We start from the raw sequence: 25436 nt of genomic DNA, 5'->3' as shown, positions 1-25436 counted from the left end.
AATCCCATCCGCTTGCTTCGCACTATATTCCGCCGCAGATTTTTTTCCCCTCTACAAATCCGTAGGAAAAGTCTGTAACATGTGAATTCACCCTTACTGCTACTTTAGTCCAAAACTCATGGACTAAAATATTCTCATTTTTTTAACTGAGGCATCAGTGATCTATTCAGGACCTGTCCAAGATCTACCAGTAGATTGCCTACCTAGGCTTTAGAGCAATAGTCGGCCAATGGTTGTCAGAGTATGCTGGGAGTTGTAGTTCTGCAACAGCTGAAGAGCAACTGGTTGTAGACCATACGTGTTACTCGTATAATTGAGTAATGTTCCTTAGAGTCAAGCTGCAAGAAGGAATAGAGCTGTAGGCACCTGGAATAAACTCGTCTTGTGCCTGTCAATACATTTATGTTCTTCCAAGAAACGTAGAAATCACCGATTAAGAAATGTACCGTGCTACTCCATAGACCGAGGTTCTTAACTATACATATGTATATGCTTTTTTATATTGTACAAAATGAAGACCGTGAAAGGAGAATCCAGCCCTTCAGATTCTGAAAAAGATTGTCGACCAAACCATAAGTGGGGTATAAATAACCCACTCATTAGCCAGCAGGTTTTACAGCCCAGCTTAGGAAGAATTGCTCTGTGACAGGGTCTTCTGTGCTACTGTATATGGTCTGAGGGTGGTGTTTGGAGGGTATATAAGTCATGTCCCACGAAGGGGACAAGCACAAGTCACAGATTTCCAACACCGGAAGAGTAACCTAAGGTGAGTTCCATGCTCTCCGCTTTATCAAGTTCTGGGATTCTATCTTGGTCCAGCTTGGAAGAGTAGAAGAACTGATTAAGACTCCGCACAAGGAAAAGGACCAGACTGGAAGGAGATCTCTTGTGATTTTTGGACTACAGTTATTAAAAAGGAATAACTTTTTATGGGCCAGCAACATCGCTCTGGTTATCTGCCATATACTCGACTGTCATCGTCAGCACCATCATTTTATGGCATGAACCTGGATTGTTTCCTCATAGGGAATGTCTTGAGAGACAGACATAACTACTCAAACCACAGCTAGAGGTCTTATGTTGTTTGGGGGGTTCTTCCTTGTTGTTTGGGTCGTTCTTCCATGTTACAGAATGGGGGTATTTTTGTCTCTATATATAGAGCACATGGTTTGTTTTTGGTGAAATGTTATGTTGTTGCAAATGGATGATTGTAACGCTATGAATTCTATATTAGAATGTGTCATACGCTTATCATCATCATCATCATCGCCTCCAGGGTTTTGTAGACGGTTTTTACATTTGCGCAGTGAATTGTGATAAAATGTTCCATTCCGATCCGTCTTAATCGTTGCAATTCATGACAAAGGTTTGAAATGTCTCATTCATCATTTATCTCTTAGCAGATAAGAAGATGGCATTTTCTGGTATCCTCAGTGAGGCTGACATCTCTGCTGCTCTTAAGAGCACTGAAGGTATTGTACGATCTGTTATCGGCACCTTGATCTCTCATCTCCCCTGATCTCACAAGATAATCTATCTAGGACATTAGGTCAGGTTAGAAGTCAGCAGCGCCTCCTGGTGGTGGAAAGGATAACTGCTATTACGCATTAGAAGTAAATATCTAATTGTCGCTGAGGTTTTAGAGGAAATTTCTGTAATAATAACAACAAAATGTCTAATATTCTTCTGAACAAATTTTACGACCAGATATATGATTAGTAAAACCTAATTAGAGTCTCAGGGTCTTTAATAATATTTATACATATTTTTGCAGGGCAACATATCAGTATATTAATACAAGTATTTTTCTAGATATACAGTCACCTGAAATAGCTATAGCAGGGAATCCTATCTATCTATCTATCTATCTATCTATCTATCTATCTATCTATCTATCTATCTATCTATCTATCTATCTATCTATCTATCTATCTATCTATCTATTTATCAATCTATCTATCTATCTATCTATCTATCTATCTATCTATCTATCTATCTATCTATCTATCTATCTATCTATCTATCTATCTATCTATCTATCTATCTCATATCTATCTATCATCTATCTATCTATCTATCATCTATCTATCTATCTATCATCTATCTATCTATCTATCTATCTATCTATCTATCTATCTATCTATCTATCTATCTATCTATCTATCTATCTATCTATCTCATATCTATCTATCATCTATCTATCTATCTATCTATCTATCTATCTATCTATCTATCTATCTATCTATCTATCTATCTATCATCTATCTATCTATCTATCTATCTATCTATCTATCTATCTATCTATCTATCTATCATCTATCTATCTATCTATCTATCTATCTATCTATCTATCTATCTATCTATCTATCTATCTATCATCTATCTATCTATCTATCTATCTATCTATCTATCTATCTATCTATCTATCTATCTATCTATCTATCTATCTATCTATCTATCTATCTATCATCTATCTATCTATCTCATATCTATCTCTATTTCTGCATCTAATTTTTTATCTATCGCCTACTTCAAAAACCACATATTTTGCAGTAAATCATATGTTTTATTATTATTTGATACTAACATAAAAAATACCCTGATTATTTCCATGCAGCCAAGGACTCTTTCAACTATAAAAGCTTCTTTGCCAAGTCTGGTCTGAGCAGCAAGTCCCTGGGTGAAGTCAAGAAAGTCTTTGAAATCCTGGACCAGGACAAGAGTGGCTACATTGAAGAAGAAGAGCTGAAGTGAGTAATGATATCCCAGCCAATGGGATAAATAAGAGAGAGGGAATGGTAGGATTATTGTAAGACATTGTGCCATACAGATCCTCTGCTACATTGTAACTCTGTCCATTCTCATTTCCAGGCTGTTCCTGAAGAACTTCCGTGCTGATGCCAGGGAACTGACCGACTCTGAGACCAAGAACTTTCTGTCAGCTGGTGACTCAGATGGTGATGGCAAAATTGGAGTTGATGGTAAATATGGCAAAGGCTCTTATATAGGAGAAGTATTGGGGAAATATGGATTCAGTATTCATACAATTCAGGATTCAGTGGGGTCTTCAATAGAATAGCACAGTATCGTTTTTATGTCTTGCCATAGTCCTTCATGAAATGCTGACCCTTTCATCCATTATTTTTAAGATACAGCTATTGTAATTTGTTATCACACCTATTAGGGAACCGCTTAAAGGGGTTTTACATTTATAGCATATGCACAGGCTCTTTCCCTATAATTCATTTCAATGGTGAGAGCCTAACGCATGGGGCGGCCACCTCTCCATTCAGTTTCCCCCTGGATGCCGCTGCTCTCCCCCTTGCCTTGTAGATTGATGATTAGGGAACCCCTGTTCTCCAGGCAGCAGCATTGCGATAATACAAATACAGGGCAGTCCATTTCTTTACTGATTTCTTTTCATTTATTTCTTTTTCAGAGTTCCAAGCTTTGGTCAAGGCTTAAATCAAACTCTCAACAGATGATAATAAAAATATAACCCTCCCCCTTATTTGGTTAAACTGAAGTGTTGATGGAACCCGGGTAACAAAATCAAAGTTCGCCCTGTTGAAGGGGGTAGGATTCTGCTCCAAGATCTGCAAGCAAAAGTCAGTGTCACCTCCTCCATAAGTGCCGTCTACAACTTCCTCTTCAACCACTACCATCGGGATCCTGAGCTTCCACAGCTTGCAGTTTAACTCAGAGACATGATAATGCCTCAGCCTATTTATTTATATATTTTTTATATTGATAATGCATTGCCGGCTGATTCTATTATTACACCTTTTGTAAATCTACACACTAAAGATACCAAACATTGATGTGTTATAGTAACAAAAACAATGTAAACTCAATGCTATCAATAAAAACGATATTTTGGAATCTGTTTTTACTGTATTTTATTAAGGGTTGATGTTGTGGTAACATGAATGTCTCAAAAAAGTTGAGAATTGATTGATATGAACATTTGACAACATACTAAGGCATTGTGAAATTAGCAATTCCCTAAAATAATACTATGATCTATCCCTCTAGCCTCTGGAGCAGTAATAATAATAATAATTACAGCAGACACACTCAGGTCAAGTGCCCATGGGGGCACAAAGGCTCTACTGTCACATAAGACACCAGGGCTATGAATTTCGCCTCTGGCCCTCTATGTCAGTTTTTCCCAATCTATGGCACTCCAGCTTTTGCAAAACTAAAACTCTTCTCATCATGCACAGATGGGAGTTGTAGTTTTGCATCAACTGGAGTACCACAGATTGGAGACCGAAGAGAACCTGCCCCATCTTTTGACATGTCTATTTTAGTAAATACTTCTATTCCTATTGAAATAATTCTGGAAAATATTTTCTTAGAACTCTACACTGTGCCATTCCTCTGTTATTCCTCCTTGAAATTTATGAATAAATTGACAACTGGGTGTTACCATTCCCCTTAGCAAAGGGGTGTGTCCCTACATAGTCTCACTCTGTAAGCTCTGATTGGACAGTCTCAGTCTGTGTAGTGACACGCCCCCAACTGGTAACACCCAGTTGTCAATTCATTCATACATTTTATGGAGGAATAACAGAGGAACGACACAACATAGAGTTCTAAGAAAAGATGCTCAAGAATTGTTATTTCATGGGGAATAAAAATTTTTACTAAACCAGTAATGTCAGGAGAGGTGACAGGTATTCTTTAAAGTGTCCGATGGCTTCTCTGATAACACTCTACTAGGGAATTGTTCTTTATGCAAGTTAAAGGTTCACTGAAAGTTTTAATAATGTGAAATTATGTGTTCAGGGTTGTAATTACAATGTGTTCTGCTCTACATGCAATTTTAGCCAAACATGCCATGTTTGAGCACAGTATAGGCCTGTTATTTTAACCCCTTGTTGCCAAAACTCACAATTCTTCAAAGCAATACTAATAATATAAAGTGATATACACCATCATCTAGTGAACATCAAAGTGTTATGTCCAAGAAAATGTTTCCATCCATATTACGTTTTACCCTAAATGGATCATTTTTATTCTAAAAGTAGCCATGATGTGACCGATGAATAATATGCTGGTGACCACACTCCTCATGTCTCACCTTGTTTTCTCAGATGTGACATCTGTCAGTTAAAGGTGTAAGACGATATAGTGGAGCTTATGACACCATAGATATGTGTCCACACAGGGATAATAAGAAGTGCTCCAACAATGACATAAAAAAATCCCTAAAACGAAAGCCTATATTTATCAATGATTTTAACCTTTTTTTGGTGCTTTTTACTCCGAAACAGTGTCTAATGTGCTGTGCGACATATTTATTAACCATTTGCACCAGAATTGCAAGCCGTTTGCGCCATGCACGTCAGTTGGTAAAAGTGGAGTTAAAAGGCTTACAGCTTGGCCAGGATTTGGAAAATTTACCAGAAGAAAAAGCTGCATTCCTGCTCCATACAGACTCTGGCGTAGAAAAAGTGCCGTCAATTTATCTGATAAATGTTGCGATAGATTTACCAAATGAAGCAGATGCAGTCATAAACTTGTTGCAACCTATGTCAATAAAGTAGCCAAGCTTTATCTAGAGATTTACTAAAATGACTCCACTTTTAATAAATGTGGGCCTAAGAATGTATTCTCACGTGCAGGTTTTGATCAGGCTATGTTCAGTTTTTTTCATGCAGTTTTTTCATCTAAAACCAGGAGGGGAGTTAAATAAGAGGAGAAGTAGTGTCTGTCCTTTATATTTTCTCTCCCTTTATTATCCACACATATATATTTTTCTGTCAACTGGTCGAGTGGGTGCGTGTTTGAAATCAGGGAAGATATTGTACCTATTTTTCATTTTCAAATGTTGGGGGATATTGGCTCGTGTCAATGAGGCCGATACATCCGCTTTCCAGAAAAAGCCAAAGAGGAACAAAGCGGCTGAGCGCTCACATGAGCGCTTCATTTGAGCGATTGTTGAGCGTCTCAGTGCTCGGACCCCCACCAATCAAAACTTCTGACATGTCACTATGACACGTCAGAAGTTTGTCAAACGTTTAGCTACACTTTAAAATCAATCAATATAACCATAAAAAGTCTAGGTATAGCCTTGGTCTTGTAGTTAGGGATGAATACGGAAAGCAAAGGGTCTGTGTGCACAGCATAAGGCCCCATGCACATGACCGTATTCTCACTGTAAAGTCCAGCGCAACGTTTCACTGGGCATCAACATATATTAAAGAATTTGGAAAATAAAAAACAGCAAACTAATAGGTTGTTATTGGCAACCTCCACATTTGCTTTGCAGTATTTTCTATATTCCTTGCTTGCATGTCACCAAACTCTTCACCAGCTCTTAAACATATTTCACACCAGAAAGTGACTCTCAGCATTTGCTTGCTTCCTTCGCCCACATTTCACCAGCTCTATAGTAGAGCAGAGGCGTCATAAGCTGAAAGTGACCAGGGTCCCCTTTCATTATTTTGCAGCGATTGCCATGACGATGAATGGTGAACTCTCCCAAAAGTGGAAAGTGAAATGTCTGTTGTAAATGGAGAGCACTTGTCAGCAGAGACGGAGGGGAGGATGGAGCGGTACATAAGCAGAAACGGCAGATGCACCCTTCATAGGCCCTATGACACCTGTCACTCTGCATACTTATGTGACATTTTGAAGGCTCTATATGACGTGTCTGCAGCTGCTTCTCTTTTTCTCACTAATGTTCACAATTTTACTGCTTTGCAGTGACAAGTATTTTGGGGGTTGTTTTTTTCTTTTGGAAGTGATCGTATTTTATGGTTTGGTGTCGCCCAGTGTTGGCACTCCCTGTAGTGTAGACTTGCTGTCACAGCATGTTTCTGTCTCTGTAGCTCACTCGTAATGTCTGCAGAAAAGAAGCTGTCATAGTCCCATTACTAATACTAGCATCACTAGAGAAGTGGCCATATAAGTACTACATACAGTATGTCACATATACTATGGGTGTAACTACCACAACAGCAGCTGCTACGAGGCCCACCAGTGTAGCCTCAGTGGTCATTTACCATTTCTTAACTTACTTTCTGTTAAAGGGTTCTCCACTTTGCATAATTCCTACTTGTTAAAAGGGTCCCTTGACAAAAAGTTGATCACAAAATGTCCCAGTGTTGGTTCCCCAGCGATCAGCTTAATCTGTGGGAAAACCTGGCAGTAAGTGTTCAGTTTCCCTGCAGTGCCACCACAGGGGAAATTAAGCATTACACCTTGACCTTTCAATATATCAATAGGTTGCGTGTGTAAAGCAGGACAGTACAGGTCTTCCAGAGACGCTATTTGTAACCACTCTACACTCTGGCCGAGAGATGAGGATCCTGAACAGGGGACACCCCTCTATTAACCCAGAATTCCCTAATAGGGTGTATGAAAATGGTTTTTCGAAATTAGACACCCCCTTTAACCATGGTGCAGTGGGGCCCATTTTAAGATTTGCTATCTGCAACATGGTTATTTGTTACCGTAAGTCTCTGCTCTATATTTGCAGTATATATAAATATGTCTGCACCTAATTCAAATTTCAATTTTAATGCGATTGACAGGATACAGAAATATAAGATTTCCTACAGCTCTCTGATTTCTTCACTGTCGTTTACAGTAGTCAATGTTCTACAGATTGCCAACGAGGTGACTGCAATTAGGACATGATAGTACGTCCATTTGTGGGAAAGGGTTAAAGAGGAGAATGAATGTCCTCAAGATGGAAATACTAAATGATGGAACATAGTACCCATATACTGTCGGAAAAGACACTTGTGTAAACAAATATAAATCCTTACAATAATACTGTTGCCTATCTATTGAAGTTCAAACCTGAAAAACAAAACCTGAAAATTTGGGTGAGGGTAGATGCACATTGGAACAAATTTATCAATATTTTTTAAGATTGCTGAAGCAAAAATTCTTAAGGTAGGAACCAAATGTAAGCAATGTCATGTGCTGTAAACACAAGATGATTCTATGTATCCTTAAACTGGTTTTTCCATTTAAAACTTTTATGTGTCAGTGCTTTTAACCTCGGGATATGATTAAATTTGTAATGCAATTGCTGTATCAAAATTGGCCCTGTTTCCCGATGCTGCCATGGGGCACATGACTGGTGACGTCACTCTCTTTGCCTGCTGTGTTTAACAGCCGTATACTGATCACGTGGTCAAACTAGTAAAAGTTTCTGCCTGGTATACGGCACGTCACTAGTGACGTGCCGTGTATGGGCTGTTTTATTATACAGCGAGGAACGCGCATGCGCCGTCCCTGCTGTTCTCTCGCTTGTCCGCTTTTAAAATGTTGCGCATAATAAATAACAGCGTAATATACTGCATTTAGTCTTTGTAGTACTTTATCCTCTCCCACGAGCTGTTCCAAGTTCTGTCTACAAGCAGAGACCACTCGTGTTCCAAAGTCTGTAGACACATTTAACAACTTTGTGATTAGGGCAGTTTTACAAGAATATTAACCCACTCATGATATACAATAATGAAATGTCGTTTGAACTTGGAACAGTGGTTCATAATTGTAAAGTATAAATGTGGCTTAAAGGGGTATTCAAGCTAGAAATATTTATCACTTATCCACTGGATTGGTAATAAATGTTAAATTGGTGGGGGAACTGACTGCTGGGAGCATTGGTGAATTAAGTAGACCATAGGCCCTGGGCCGTTCCCCATACTTGGACCCTCCTTTCCCCACCGCCGCCCTATCATGCCGTGTCTATATCAACAACACCTTTGTGTGCGAGCATTGACAGCTGGGTGTTACCATTCCCCTATAGGCTGTGTCCAATCATCACTGACAGTGATCAGTGTAAATTAGGCCTGGGCTACACGGAGACGTTTTGTGGAATACCACCATGACCACTGCAGAGTTTCCTGCTGGGACATCTTTGGCATTCACTTCTGAAGCCATCCTCAGCCTCTACAACACAAATAATTTCAGATCCCAGACCAGACCCTAAAATTATTTCAGAGCCTAGACCCCTACGTTATTCAGACCCCTACATAAATTTAGGTCCCATGCCGGACCCCCTAAATTCAGACCTCAGACCAGACCCTAGAATAAATACCCAGGAATAAATATAGACCTCCTAAACTATTACAACCCAAGACCAGACCCATCCTGAATTAATATAGACCCCAGACCATCTAAATACACCCTCAGACCAGACCCCTAAATACATTCAGATGCCAGACAAGATCCCCTAAATACAGACCCCAGACCAGTCCCCAAAATACAGACCCCAGTCCAGACCACCTAAACAAATACAGACTCAAGACCACCTAAATTTAATATAAACCACAGACCAGAACCCTTAAATACAGACCTGAAACCAGACTCCCTAAGCTAATACAGACTCCAGACCAAACCCCAAACACTTATACAACAGATCTCCTCCTTCTCCCCTGGAGCTTTGCTGCTCTGCCCTCTGGCTTCTGGACTTGCATACATACGGTCATGTGACTTTATTTGTACAGGTCCTTTTATCGCGATATTTGTCACAATTCACGCCAAAAACTGAGAGAAAACCGCATTAAGCATCAAATCTTTGGGCTGTCATGGACCCCCGGGAGCCTCGGGCCCCGGTAGCCGCCCAAACTGGCAATATTATAATCCACTGCTAGCTGGGAACCCCACCAATGTCTAGAGCGGGGGACCCAAATCTCCTTCCTTGCTCCTAACTGCACGATCGCAGTGATGAGGAGTTTTTATTGAAGCAACGGTCGCTACTTCTCCACACAAACCGTATGGAAGTTACAAATTAGTGCAGCACTCAGCTCTTTCTACAATTCCCATAGAGTTTGTATGGAGTGGCTGTGGACATGCTTAATGCCACTCCACACAAACTGTTGGGTGCTTCAGTAGACAGCTATGTCCCTTCATTTCACAATAAACATGCACGTTTGGAACAGCCATATTGGAGGGGAATAGGCTGCTGTCAGACACTTCTGGGGTACTGAGCATGGTAAATGCCCAATCCTTCTTTCTCTGATGGCAGATACGTTGCACCCATACCAAATTAGATCTTTGGCAGGTTTGGCCTACATTGAAATAGTGTGTATGGCCAGCTTAAGAGTCTAGAGGCTGATTATCTAACCCCCCACTTCCATTTACTTATCATGCACGCTCTACCAAGCCAACTATACATGAGATGTTAATGAAATCTGCCATTGTAATATCATATTAATATGGGAATATAGCATTATAATAAGATACAAACACAAATTCGCCTACTTATAGTATTGTCGGGAAAGACCACTATATAAGAAAGAAGAATATGTCTGTTTTACCTCATTACTACTGTACTGAAGAAGTGATTATTTCTTGAAAATAATCTTTGAGAAAGAAGGGGGCACAATAGAAGAACAATGCGAGATTCTTCCTCCTCAGATCCTGTAGACAATGAGAGAAACACTATTTTTTTTTTTTTTTCGTTTATCGAATTGCAGTAGAAGGAAAGATGTGTTTCAGATGAGGAGCGTCTCCTATAAATAAGTAATGTCTGTAACTCTAGATCTTACACCGACCTCAATATACAGAAGCATTAAGACTTTCCTGAATTAATGGCCTTTTACACTTTGGTAACATATCTTTCTGACAGGTTGAGCGTTATATTTGGACTTCGATTTTAATTTTACACTTAATGCCTTATGGTAAAAAAACAAAAATAGTGCACCCTTCACCTACAAATTGTGTTGCCTTTATTACATATTACACATTAAAATCATGAATTGCAATCCATTATGTGATCAGTAAATACATTCTAATGGAGCTTGGGTGAAAAGGAGAGGATGACATCAGACCACTAGACATGACATCAGACCACCAGCACAAAATGGCTCTGTTCACACTGGCATCACGGCTTTTGTTTATAACAGGATCCGCTGAACCCATAGTATGACTCAGATCTGGCACCAACCATTGATTTATAATGGGGTCGGTCAGGATTCTGTTATGGTTTCCGTTGTTTCGGAAAAGTGACGAAACTCCCCATGGAGGCTCCTAACACCTATGTGAACAGGTAAATAAATCACCTCGGCACCATCACTGTTACTCAAATCCGGGAATCAGGCCATGGCACAACTTAGTCCAATTTTATACGGCAGCACCATGTGGCATCACATGCTGTATTACAGAAGCACCATAGGGCGACCTACTGACAGTAAAACAAAAGGACTCCATGTGCCACTGTAAAGACTCCTTTGCCATGTGCATGATTTTTTCATGTAGGGCATCTAAGGGTGGTCCTGTGATTGGCTGAAATATTATACCATGATGCTGTGTTTGTTTGTTTGCTTGTTTGATTGATGAGCTCCATTCCATAATTTTATACATGATCATATGCGTAACTTGAACTTCCTGGGCTCCTAATGCAAAAGAAAGAGTCGCCGGATCCGTTAAATGACGGAAAATAATGGCGCCTGACAATGGCGTCCCTAATGCAAAATCTGAAACAGGGGCCCCCACCCACAATGTGCTATTTATAATACTGGTGTCCTATTATGTGGCAGAGTGACCCCTGCACATGTTGTAACACTAATGGTCTTTCTATGGCTCTAGGTCACTATTCACTCTACATTTCTACAACCTCGCAGTCGGCTAATAAACCCCATCAATGGATTGGATTTGTTAGGAACATATATGACACAAAGCAAGATATATGTATACAGATGTGTCCTCCCTTAAATTATCTTTAAGACTCTGCTTACATCTGCATTCGGGCTTTCTGATGTTCTACTCCGTCATAGCAGAACAACAAAACAATGGAGTAGTCGGATCCATTGCTTGATGGAAACCAGCGGCGCCTGACGAAACCCATAGACTTTAATGGGTTCCGTTGGGTTTCCGCCATGGTGTTCGTTGTTTTGCCGGACTAAATAGCTTAGCACGCTGCGCTCTTTTGTCTGGTAAAAATTACACGGAGCCTCCGACTGTGAACAGAGCCTAAACCCAAAATATCCCGAGATCTGTGGTGCGTGATGTTAACCTCTTAAGGACATGGCCAATTTTGGTCCTGAGGACAGAAGATTTTTTAAATTTTTTCATTTTTGCATTCCAGCGCTCAAATCTTATTTTTTTGTTTTTTTTATGTAGCTGTATGAGACTTTTTTTTTTTTTTTGGGGAAAGGTTGTAATTTATGCCACTTTTTGGTACATTTACATTATCGTTTCATTTTTATTAATTTTTATTTTGGCAAAATGCAGAAAAAAAGCAGTTCCGTGGCAGTTTTCATGTTTTATGTTTTTTCAGATCATCATAAATGACGCTATAAATTTGTTGTGCAGGTTGTTAAGATACCAAATATGTGTATATTATTTTACGTTTTGGGACTTACATTTGATAAATTTTACTTATAGTGAAAAATGTGCAATTGTGTGTATTTTTTTTTTACAGATTTTTTTTATTTAACATTTATTTTTTTTATAAATTTTACTCTTATTTTTAATCCCATAGGGAGATTTTTAATGTGGATTTTTTAACTTTAATGTACTGCCATATAACTACTGTATATTCCATTACATTAGCCTGTGTTCTGTGTACACGGGCAGTTGTTAAGGGCACTCCTGAGTATGCTCTAACAACAGAAAATATGGTCAGACAGCCCTGGGGTCCTTCAATTGACCCTGGGCTGTCTGTCCATATAAGGTATGTCCCCGGGAATCCCTGTGACACGATCAAAGGGGGTCCCTGATTTTTAAGGTTCCCTTTGAATGTCACAATCCGTTTTAATTGCGCCATTCAATGGGTTAACGGAGATCAGAGGTTTCTCCAAACTCAGCCATTAGAGCGTGACTGTGGCTGTGTACTACAGCTGTTACCCCGCTTCTGGTCATACGGGCACACTTGCTGTGCCGTGTGATCAGCATGACATGTATTCTTGTTATATGTCAGCAACTAGTTAAAAAAACGTAAAACAAGTATACCTCCGACAGATGTCACCTGTCAGCCATCCGTCACACAGACTCCAATGTTAATAAGATTATACGTTTAACGTATTTTTTTTTTTTTACTGGATGGCTGTGACGGATGTCTCTAACGGATGCCATCCATGAGTCATTCATCACTTACAGACTCTCATGTTAAAAACGTATACGTTAATGTAAATTTATACGTTAATGTAGACACCAGGAGGAAGCGCCATGTGACGTGAAACGGCTGTGGTGCCGATGTTTAGAGTACTGCGTTTTGCTCCTGTGGCCCATGTGTTTGTTATGGAAGAGAAAATAAAGTGAAGAAACATTGAATCGGTGAGTGCCGTGTCTATTTTTGTTTTTGCTTTTTTCGTATACGTTAATGTTTTAATTTTTCTTTTCCCGGATGTATTGAATTTAAATCATGGCAAATTGTATACTTATTGCAATTCAAGAAAGGTTAAGGATGGACACATCTTTACCAACTATACTTATGCTATGGCTGGTGTACCAGTTAACTATAATAGACCTAGGTGACAACTAGCAAGTAATGTCTATAGTATACAGTACATCCAAGAACTGCAGCAGAAGCATCGGGCAAGCTTATCCCATTCACTATCTCCAGAGAGACAAAGTTACCAAGTGCTTCTAATATTACCGCCTCAGGCTTAGATTCTCTTTCAGTGTGCAGACCTCTGAAAACCAAATACACCCTGAGGTGGTAAAAAGTTTATTAGACTTTCATTGTCATATGCTGTTTATTCTTACAGTGCAAGGTTTTGGTCTAAGAAGCTACACAGGGTAATGTATTCCATAGTATTGATTATTGGCTAGTAGATGGAAAGACTCGCCATGTTCTTGGGTCATCCTATCAATGAGAGCTTCAACAATATGACAATGTCATCCACGTTATTATCATGTAACTACTAAACTAAAGCAATTGTTCCGCCCATATGGAGCAAGCATACAAATACATCTACAGCGAACGCAACTCAAAACCTGATCATTATGTGACCTCAGTTAACCCCCCATATACCGTCCCCCTATCCTCTCATCTCATACGCACAAGAGTCCAGGAAGCTGAGATACGGGGGCTGTTTGCTAGGCTCCTCTATGCCTGTCTGTGACATGGAGGGAACACAGTAGCCAGGAAAAGATAACTCACAACATCTCAGTTTCTTGGACTCTTATGAGAGTGATATGGTGGAAAGGTAGATATTAGGGTTTAGGATTGGGCTAGAGTTAGGCTTTAATGCATAGTATATTTTAATGTTTCATTTTTTATTTTTTTTACAAAAATCCTGTAAAGTTCTAAGCTTTAAGATGGAGAGTTGAAACCACAAGAAAGTAGTAGTATTTTCCTTTTTTGCCATTTGGCTATAATGAACAGTCTCTTCATATGTTTATTCCAAATAAAATACATGTGAAGTGATCAGGAATAATATATATATTGCTTCTCCATGGCTCCATGTCCTATGACTAAATGCTTTCCTTTGAATATGTTATATAAAAATTTAAGGACCATGTGGCATTTTTAGAAACATTACCCTGAAAATACAGGGGCAGATTTACTACTGGGTCTGCGTCTAGAATGTATAGAAAAATGCGCCAACATTTGGCACATTGTAACACGTATTATTTTAGATTTTAATCAGATGTTTGCGCCTCTCTAAACATTTCTTAAGAATGTTGTAAAAGTGGGTTTGGCTTAGAATGGAAGGGGCGTGGCTTAAATGTGCCAAAGTGCGGCAAATGAAAACTAAGTTAAGATTTGGCAAAAGGAAGAAAACAGTGTCTGGTAAATCTAGCAAGATGCACCAAATTGATCATATAACGTGCGCCATTGTGATCATTGTGGCGCATCTTCAGACGGCCTGGTCTAAGGGTCCTCTTACATGACAAATTCGGGTAATATATTAGATATATTAGTTTATTTCTTTTTTACAATGATTGTCAATCAAAGACATCCCTGCATGAAGTTTTATAGCAGTAAATGGATAACATCATCATCCTTTTCATTAGAATCATTAGAATCTTTCATGAATTCTTTTATGTCTGTACCCAAATATTTTGTTAATTAAAGCAGTTTCCAAGTTAAAACTTTTATGTGTCAGTGCTTTTAACCTCGGAATGTGATTACATTTGTAATGCACTTACTGTATCAAAATTGGCCCCGTTTCCCGATGCTGCAAGGAACGCGCATGCGCGGTCCCTACTGTATAACAGAACAGCCCATACATGAGACGTCACTAGTGACGTGTCGTATACCAGGCAAAAACGTTTGACAACGTGATAGGTATACGACTGGTAAACACAGCGGGCAAAGAGAGTGATGTCACCAGTCATGTGCCCCATGCCAGCATCGGAAAACGGGGCCAATTTTGATACAGTAAGCGCATTACATATGTAATCACATTCCGAGGTTAAAAGCATTGACACATAAAAGTTTAAACTCGGAAAACCCCTTCAAAGTGTAGCTAAACGTTTGACAAAATTCTGACATGTCATAGTGACATGTCAGAAGTTTGAATTGGTGGGGGTCCGAGCACTGAGACCCCCACCAATCACTAGAACGAAGAAGCTGAAGCGCTCGTTTGAGCGCTGAGCCACTTTGTGTCTGTTCGGCTTTTTCCGGAAAGCTGATGTATCGGAGTACGGGCTCATAGACTTTCTATTGAGCTCGTACACCGATACATTTATTTCTACAATAAAAAAAGAAACTGCGTCCGTAAAAGTCTGAACTATTAAAATATCACGTTATTTAACCCACACTGTGAACGCTGTAAAAAGAAAAAATCACAATGCCTGAATTACTGTTTTACCAATAACAACTACAGCTCGCCCTACGAAAAACCCTCACACAGCTCCAGAGACAGAAAAAAAATAATTTATTGGTCTCAGATTATGGCGACACAAAAATATTTTTTCTTTGGTTAGAAAATTGTTTTTATTTTGTAAAAGTAGTTTAACATAAAAAAAACTATAAAAATTTGGTATCGTCAAAATTGTACTGACCAGCAAAATTAAGTTGACATATAATTCTTGCCACAAAATGACCCTTTAGTCGCGAGTGCATCATCTGAACGCTTTAGTGGACTATTTAAACTCGGCTGAAACATGTCTTCAGCACCCCTTGAAAAAGCTTCAAACGTGAAACGCGTGTCGAGGCGCTCTTCTTTCTCTGGGCCACCTTTCTGACATCTATGGGTAAGGCACATCAGATTACTTTACTTTGATTGGAGCTTTACTCAGTCTTAGCTACACACTGTTTTGGACCTCTTTAGATACTACTATTCTAGTGTCTGTATTTACTATTTGGCTGGGTTCACACAACCTATTTTCAGGCGTAAACGAGGCGTATTATGCCTCGATTTACGCCTGAAAATAGGGCTACAATACGTCGGCAAACATCTGCCCATTCATTTGAATGGGTTTACCGACGTACTGTGCAGACGACCTGTAAATTACGCGTCGTCGTTTGACAGCTGTCAAACGACGACGCGTAAATTGACTGCCTCGGCAAAGAAGTGCAGGACACTTCTTAGCAACGTAATTTGAGCCGTTCTTCATTGAACTCAATGAAGAGCAGCTCCAGATTTACGAGCGTCACAGACGCCTCGCAAAATACGAGGAGGAGCTTTTACGGCTGAAACGAGGCAGCTGTTTTCTCCTGAAAACAGTCTGTCATTTCAGCCGTAAAAGCCTCTCATCGTGTGGACATACCCTTTGTCTTTTTGTCCTCATGTGGGTCATTTAAGCTAGACTCTTTAGCTTTGCTCCCCCTTGTATACCTGATGTTACCTGCCTCTCATTAGTACCACGCATGTTTTAATCCTATACTCATGTACTAATTATTATGGTTTTGATGTGATACCAATTTGTACATTTGTGTGGCCCATGTACAGTCCAATATTGTTTTTGAATCCTCTCTATATTTTTTATTTCCTCATTGTTCAAATTTTATTAATAAAATGTATATTTTTCTAATTTTCTATATAAATAGTTTCTCTGTTGTAAGGTATGATATATTGGAGTTTCTATATTGAAACTTCACTCCTGTACGCAGGAGGTGTTTAACCCTATGTAGGGATCACCTAGACATCTGCACATGTCCTGTGAGACTTATGTTGTTCACAAAATGAACGACGTAAAAATAAAACCCAAAAAACTAAGGCGGAATTGCTATTTCTTTTTAAAATTCCACCCCACAAAACAATTTTTAAACATTTCTCAGTACATTAAATGGTACCATTAAAAAATACAACTCATCAATGTCTTTTCACTACCGCTGCTGGCTTAAAAACATTAAAAAAATACAGCATTTGGGTCCAACGCATATTAATGCAGACCCTGCACCCCTTTTTCTGACACATACTAATGTTTCGGAAACTGAGAGCAAGGTTTTTTAGTTCAACCAGGAGTTGTTTCACTGTTCAGTATTGATAGATCGACTCTAATGAGTTACGATTGCAATTACTTTCCATAGTTACTATTCTTTTATAAGGTACATAGCACTTTCTGAATTATTATTATTGTCAGTAAGGCTCTGTTCAAGGATCCTCTGTGTGACACCACTGGTGGTGCTCAAGACCGCTACACCAGACAAATGCTATCACATGGGTAAAGCAGTCATCAACACTGACAGAAAACAAAAGGCACAAGTAACTCACCAGTGAATAAACGGAAACGAACACTGAAGGAAGTAAACAATGGAGAAGATGCAGAAATGGAGAGGATGGCAGATGAATAGTATGCAAGCAATAAACAGACAATGGACAAGACTTAAAGAGGCTCTGTCACCACATTATAAGTGCCCTATCTTGTACATGATGTGATCGGCGCTGTAATGTAGCTTACAAAAGTGTTTTTTTATTTAGAAAAACGATCATTTTTGACGGAGTTATGACCTATTTTAGCTTTATGCTAATGAGTTTCTTAATGGACAACTGGGCGTGTTTTACTTTTTGACCAAGTGGGCGTTGTACAGAGGAGTGTATGATGCTGACCAATCAGTGACCAATCAGCGTCATACACTTCTCCCCATTCATTTACACAGCAGTAGTGATCTAGCTATATCACTATGTGCAGCCACATACACACACAGTAACGTTACTGAAGTGTCCTGACAGTGAATAGACATCACTACCAGCCAGGACAGGATGTCTATTCAGAATCCTGACACTTCGGTAACGTTTGTGTGAAATTTACAGCAAGGCAAGCGTAATCTCGTGAGATTACGCTGTAAACTATCATTTAAAATGAGATTATGCTTGATGTGCTGTAAATCTCACACAAACGTTACCGAAGTGTCAGGATTCTGAATAGACATCACGTCCTGGCTGGTAGTGATGTCTATTCACTGTCAGGACACTTCAGTAACGTTAATATGTGAGTAAGTGACTGAACATAGTGATCTAGCTAGATCACTATGTGCTGTGTAAATGAATGGAGAGAAGTGTATGACACTGATTGGTCACTGATTGGTCAGCGTCATACACTTCTCTCCACAACGCCCACTTGGTCAAAAAGTAAAACACACCCAGTTGTCCATTAAGAAAGGCATTAGCATAAAACTAAAATAGGTCATAACTCCATCAAAAATGATTGTTTTTCTAAATAAAAACCACTGCTGTAATCTACATTACAGCGCCGATCACATCATGTACAAGATAGGGCACTTATAATGTGGTGACAGAGCCTCTTTAACAGCACTCACTGACCCTATCTGAATACTATCCCACAGACAGGTAAGACAACAGCTAGGCAGTAGACCAAACGCACCAGAAAGGTGAGTAGACGAGTGGAACTGCTGATCCCAGGATACACATAAAACCACTATACAAAGACTAGATCTCTCAGAGGACTAACAGGGCACACAGTACACACAAACACATAGACAAGAACAAAAACACTAACAAGAATCTGGTAAGAGTTTAGCACATTCCAGAAACAGTATAACTAGCAACTGAGTAATCTAAGCCTGAAGTGAACCTATAGTCCAAGAAAATTACTCTGCCCTAATTAATCAGGCAAAGCTAAATGATGACCAAATCAGACTTAAATAAAAGGCATTGCCTAGCAATGCCGAAAAAAAAAGAGATAACAGAAATCATTGATTAGCAGCAGCTCTGCTATTAATAGTAACACTCTATCGCAGATCCGGTCCAAAATGGCAGAAAAACTAGAGACACTGTGACGGAATCACGATGGAGTCCATTAAAGTCAATTGGTTCCATCGGGCGCCGTTGGTGTCAGTCATGTGACAGAGCCGGCACTTCCGGTTTTCTCGTTGTTCTGCTCCTATGATGGAGCAGAACAATGTAAACCCTGAAAGCAGGTGTAAATACAGCCTAAGGGCGGATTTACACGAACGTGTAATACGTCCGTGCCACCTGCGTGTTTTTCACGCATGTGGCACGGACCTATGCAAGTCTATGGGGCAGTGCAGACTGTCCATGATTTTTGCGCAGCATGAGTCCGCTGCGTAAAACTCACGACAGGTCCTATATTTCTGTTTTTTTCGCGCATCAAGCACCCATTGAAGTCAATGGGTGCGTGAAAATCATGCGCGCCACACGGAAGCACTTCCGTGGGATGCGCGTTATTCGCACAACAGCAGTAAAATAATGAATGTAAACAGAAAAGCACCACGTGCTTTTCTGTTTACAAACATCCAAACGGAGTGTCATAATTATGGCGGCTGCGTGAAAAGCATGCAGCCACGCACCATATGATCATGACACACGGAGCTGTTAAGTGCCTTTTGCACATGCAAAACGCCACGTTTTTTGCGTGCGCAAAACGCACATGCTCGTGTAAATCCCCCCTAAAGCAAACAAATGTTATTTTAGTGTAATAATAGTTTTCACTAGCACTTTAGTATAAAGTGTTTTATTAACCCTTTGACCTCTGAACATACTATATTAGAGATAGATATGATATGATAAATATGAGATGATAGATAGATAGATGGATGGATGGATGGATGGATGGATGGATGGATGGATGGATGATAGATAGATAGATAGATAGATAGATAGATAGATAGATAGATAGATAGATAGATAGATAGATAGATAGATAGATAGATAGATAGATAGATAGATAGATAGATAGATAGATAGATAGATAGATAGATAGATAGATAGATAGATAGATAGATAGATAGATAGATAGATAGATAGATAGATAGATAGATAGATAGATAGATAGATAGATAGATAGATAGCACACATGAAAATGGCGACAGCACACTGCGAACACCAATGTCACCTAAACCACTAAATATAAATAAATATGCATTACTGCTAAATCTACTTACAATAGGGAGGTTCTTAGCGCACATTTTAATCAAATTGTGTGAGCCCACCTGCCACGACAAGGCGTTCTCCATAGGTGGGGACCTACTCTGCACATACACCCAGATCTGGGACTAAGCCTACATATATCTGGGGATGGTAGGAACCAGCATTAAACGAAATCACCCAGGACAGAATGGGAGGAGTGCAAGATCAAAAAATGGAGGCAGTCACTAACCCCCACATCTATAAATCACATAAACAACACAAGAGTTTGAACAGCACAGTCCAACAAAATGAAACAAAACTAGATAGATAGATAGATCGATAGATAGATAGATATGAGATAGATCGATAGATAGATAGATAGATAGATAGATAGATAGATAGATAGATAGATAGATAGATAGATAGATAGATAGATAGATAGATAGATAGATAGATAGATAGATAGATAGATAGATAGATAGATGATAGATACAATCAAAAAAAATGAGAACAAAGTGAACAAAGAAAATTGAGCTCAAATGGCATGGCTGCTACCGCTAATGTGATCCCCATCAGCCGAGCTATGAGCTGTAGAGGTAGTAATCCAAGAAGGCCCCTGAATATAAATGAACCTAAAGTTCTCTTCCATTCTATGGGAAGCTGATTTATTTATACTTCTCTTAAACTATACTTAAAGGGGTTGTCTCCTAAAGAGAACAGTAACAATACAAATGACGATTCTTTTGCACAATTCTTATTTCGTCACTGATATGAAAATTTAGTAAACGCCTGGAAAAACATGTTTACATTTTATTCCTGATGAGAAATTGTACATTGCAGTTTCAGAACCTGGAACCTTTAAGGCAATCAAATCTTCCAAACTTCCAAGATAACTAAACTGGCACCTGGAGTAATAAAAGACGTCTTTCAATTGCTGGATAGAAATGGAGATAAAAGTCTGGCTAAGGGCAATGTTTCGTAAAAGAACTTAATTTTTTTAATGAATTAATTTATAGCATATCAAAGAAATGTATGAAGAATACAAAATATATCTTTTCAATATCTCATGAGAGCTATATATCTTAGATATATGGATAGCACGTATTACACTTTATATTGTAGTTTCATTTCCACAGTGTGTAACTACCATAATGAGTTAAATTGGTTTTCCAGTTTCTGCAAATAACGTTTATAAAAAGTTAGACAATTTTCCAATATACTTTCTATATCAATCTCTCACTGTTTTCAAGATCACTGCTTGCAGTCATTCAATGGGAACATTCATTGTTTGCATCCAGTGGATACAAATTTGATTAAGCAATGGACACAGATGTGTATATTGGTAAAGGTAAAGTGGTTTTACATGGGCAGATTTCTTGACCGGTAACGAGTGCTGATTGACGATTATGCACGTCAATAGGCGCTCGTTTAGCTCCATTTATATAAAGCAATGGTCGGAATGTATGGGGACGAATGTGAGATGTGCTGCCGACAAGTGCTGCCGACAAGTGCTGCCGACAAGTGCTGCCGACAAGAGACCAATTTTTTGGCCACATAAAAATGCGATCAGCAGATGTAAACAAGCGTTTGCTCTTTTGTCGGCTGATCGTTGCCCTGTTTTCACAGGGCAATGATTGGAAACGAGCGTTCATATGAATGCCCGATCGTTGGCCCGTGTAAAAGGGCCCTTACAATCCAGTTATCAGAGCTGTTTTGTAACGAGTCATGTACCTTTGTCACAAAGACAGATTTATATGAACTATATCCATACTAAACTATTAAAGTACCTGCAGAGAAGTTTTTGGAAAAAATTTTATACATACATATGTAAGAATTTTACAAATGTTTCTACATGTCATGTAAAAAACAATCTAGGTTGGCCAGAAATCTAAAATATTTTTTGTACTGCTTAGTAATTTCCTTCAAAAATTTCAGGCAACTGCCAGATCATTAAAAGAAGAAGAAATATGCATTTTTTTTTTGCTGAAGGTGATCCTGATAATCATGGGAAAATGAGGGTAAATGGTAAGTGGAGTAATAATATTCAATGGGAAGGCTCGGTATACGAAAATAAGTAATCTCATGAAGCAAACAAGAACAAACATCATCTCAGTGTTTGTCCTTTGGGTAACAATAAGACTTAAACCTTCTATATTTACATAATTTTTTCATTTTATAAATTTTCTAGCTAATAGGGCCATCATTTATAGTAGGTAGAATCCATTTAAATCTCTCAAAACGTAAAGTGACTCTCCATCTTTCAACAAGATATAATTTCTATGTCCAACATTCTGCGCTGATTAATTCCTCAAAATATTTTAATTGCACCCTGAGCTCTATTTCTTTTCTAATACAGAACTCCAAATTCCCTGCAAAGCTATAGAGTTAAATGATATAATTCTGTCTGCATGCATCCACCACTAGGGGGAGATTAGGAGCTTACTGCATACTGACAATATTTTAAACTTAAAGGGGTTTTCCGAGCTTATGAAAAAAAAACAGAAGTACCCATATGTGTCTGAATGGTCGACAGAAGATGCCACCACCATAGCGCAGTAGTCATTTTTAATTTTCATTATGCTGCCCAGCTCTATGCAGTATTATTGTTTTGATGCTGGCAGAGCTTATTGTGGGTGGGATTACCATGTAAAGGACTACAGTTCCCATGATCCCTCTTCCCTCTCAAAGACGTTGCCTCTATTTACAGCTGTCTGCATGCCCTCTATTTTAGGTAGTGCTGTAATTACTCATTGCCTTCACACTCAAATCTGCTTCTAAGGCACAGCTCCATTGTTCTACTCTACGTTGACCCTTCACTATCTACTGCCCAGCATGTGAAACTCGATTCTTCCAGAGAGAGGGACGGGGGAGAGCAGCGAGCAATAGAGATAAGAGGCATATAATGTGTGACGTCCCATACTTCAGGGAGGGAGAAAGGGGATATAACCACATGTTCATGGTCATGTGTCTGCATGTGAGACTGGCTTACAGAGGCATTTCAGCTACAGACAGTACATTATTAAGTGATGAATCTTACTGACGTTAAACCATCTGCCAGTCATTTTTAAAGATTGGAAACCCCCTTTAATGATAAAACTCTATACAGTATGTGCCTAAGTTCCCTCTAGTGGTGAATGTCTATGCAGGCAATTTAGAACTTCATATCAAGAGAATGAAGCTCCAACCGCGATAAACATTTTTAAGAAATTAATAAACAAATGGTTTTTAACGTATACAGACAAACAACAAAACAAAATGGTGTTCACTGGTGAATACGGTCAACCTTATTTTAGAATGCCGCCATCCTGTCAATCAGCAGTCTGGCTGGGAATATGTGGTAGGCCACTGCAGGAAAAGTGTAGTATAACATATCGCCAATTTAAATATATGGGTGACCACGTTATAGATGGCCTCACCGAATCCTCCAGAGCGGGACTCTGCCCTGACTAATAGAGAGGGAACCAGACCCCTCTCTCTGACATCCATATGCTCTAAAATGCATAGTAGTCCAGTTGGGACAACCCCTATCAAAAGTCCAAAAAGTGACATTATTGCCCACAGCACCCAATGTAACTTTAATTTGTATACACTGTATTGGAAAAATGAAAAGCAGAATCTGTTTGGTTAAAATGGGCAACAAGGACACTTTTAGTTATTTGATACATATTCAATAATTTTTTTATAACACAGCAAATAAGCATGAATTCAGAGTCATGACCACAACGTAAGTAGCTATCTCTATCTCATTGATCGCTTTGTAAGTCAGTAATCTCATTTGTCTTTGCAGAATTCCATGACATGGTTTTTAAGTCAGCAAAGGAATGAGCAGAAAAAATGCTCAGAAATTTACCAGCGGTGCGGAATTTTATTACGCAGCATGTCAATTGTATTTGCGTAAACGCTGCTTATTTTTTACTAGTTTTCCCCATTGAATTCAATGGGGAGGTAAACACAACAAATAGCAGTTGTTGCGTTTTTGCGGCCGGTTTGCAGCAATTCATCCACAAAAAACACAACTCATAAAAAAATAAAATAAATCTTATACTTACCCAGAAGTCTGTGTTCCTCCCTCCAGCGCGGCCTCCTGGTATGACGTTTCAACCCATGTGACTGCTGCAGCTAATCACAGGCTGTAGCAGCGGTCACATGGGATGAAACATCATACCAGGAGGCCGGCCTGGATGACGTCAGGGGGCTGGCTTCCTGAGCTGACGCTTCATCCCATGTGACTACAGCTGCAGCCAATCACAGGTTGTAGAGCTCTCCTGGGATGAAACATCACTTCTATCATTTCCGCAGCGGACTTTCCAGGTGAAAAACTGCACCCCAGTTTGGTGCATTTTTTTGCCCGGAATTCCCTGCGGCGCACAGGGCGGATATGCTGCGTGCTTTTATGCAGCGTATCCGCCCCATGTCAACTCAGCCGATGAGGTGTGTATGCCGTTTTTTATCAGTTATTCCCTATGCAGGCTCTAGCTCTAATTGTCAGTTTTTTAGAAGTTAGTGGCTGAAGCCTAGCAGCTATCATGTCTGCCATATACTGCACACATAGAAGAGGCGAATCCTGCTCTCCTATATCTAGCTATCCCACATACAGTAAATAGAAGCAGCAGCAGCATGGAAGGCATTGCACAGCAATAATGAGCAGTGTAGCTGAGACTCTAGCACTGGGGTGAGATACAACACTTACTAGAAACTGCAGCAGCGTCCATGTGAGTCTCTCGGCCTCTGCTCCTGGTTGCTCCTCCCCTCTCCACATACTCCTATAAGGAACTGTTACCTGTTCCCTCAGTGAGCTAATAGTTGGTCTAGTCTCTCAAGATGGATTTTAGCAGTGAATTTATAGTAACTGATCATTGTAGAAGGCACGGGGAAGGGGAGAAGTGCCTGATAAGTGGAGAACGAGGCATTTTTCTCTAAGATATATTACAAAGTTTCTGATATTTATTCAAAGTTTGTTGAAAAGTTAGTGACCATTTAAAGTGAATCTAAACCTGCTAATATCATGTCATTTATAGGTCCAAACTTTTGTCCTAATTCATTTCACAATATATCTTTATAGTGGTCGGAATTCCGTTTTTCTCTAGAGCTTCAACACCATTGACTAGACACAGAGTTATATTGTACAATTTTGGCTGCCTGCAGCAAATACTAGAATCTTTATTCATACTGTTTTATTATTGAGTTTACTGTGTTAACTGTATACAGTAAGCTCCCCCTAGTGGCAGTTTCATTAGACTT

General features: G+C 39.3%; 1 protein-coding gene across 1 annotated transcript; it reads left to right on the top strand.

Annotated features, from left to right (window-relative positions):
• The first annotated feature begins 1411 nt into the window (after positions 1–1411).
• Positions 1412–3806, top strand: LOC142656452 (parvalbumin beta-like). The gene is made up of 4 exons (XM_075831385.1): positions 1412–1472; positions 2618–2750; positions 2872–2981; positions 3440–3806. Exons 1-4 carry the CDS (start codon positions 1412–1414, stop codon positions 3463–3465), a joined length of 330 nt encoding a protein of 109 aa, XP_075687500.1. The 3' UTR covers positions 3466–3806.
• Positions 3807–25436: the final 21630 nt, after the last annotated feature.

The sequence above is a fragment of the Rhinoderma darwinii genome, chromosome 6, assembly GCF_050947455.1.
Source record: "Rhinoderma darwinii isolate aRhiDar2 chromosome 6, aRhiDar2.hap1, whole genome shotgun sequence".
Classification (NCBI taxonomy): Eukaryota; Metazoa; Chordata; class Amphibia; order Anura; family Rhinodermatidae; genus Rhinoderma; species Rhinoderma darwinii.
Note: the sequence above shows the minus strand (reverse complement) of the source record. Positions and strands in the feature narration are given on the sequence as shown.

Bases quoted from the DNA above. Each gene is read 5' to 3' on its own strand.
- LOC142656452 (XM_075831385.1), top strand. From the start codon at position 1,412: ATGGCATTTTCTGGTATCCTCAGTGAGGCTGACATCTCTGCTGCTCTT. The intron at 2,751-2,871 runs GTGAGTAATGAT...TCTCATTTCCAG, and splicing joins ATTGAAGAAGAAGAGCTGAA to GCTGTTCCTGAAGAACTTCC. The intron at 2,982-3,439 runs GTAAATATGGCA...TTTCTTTTTCAG, and splicing joins TGGCAAAATTGGAGTTGATG to AGTTCCAAGCTTTGGTCAAG.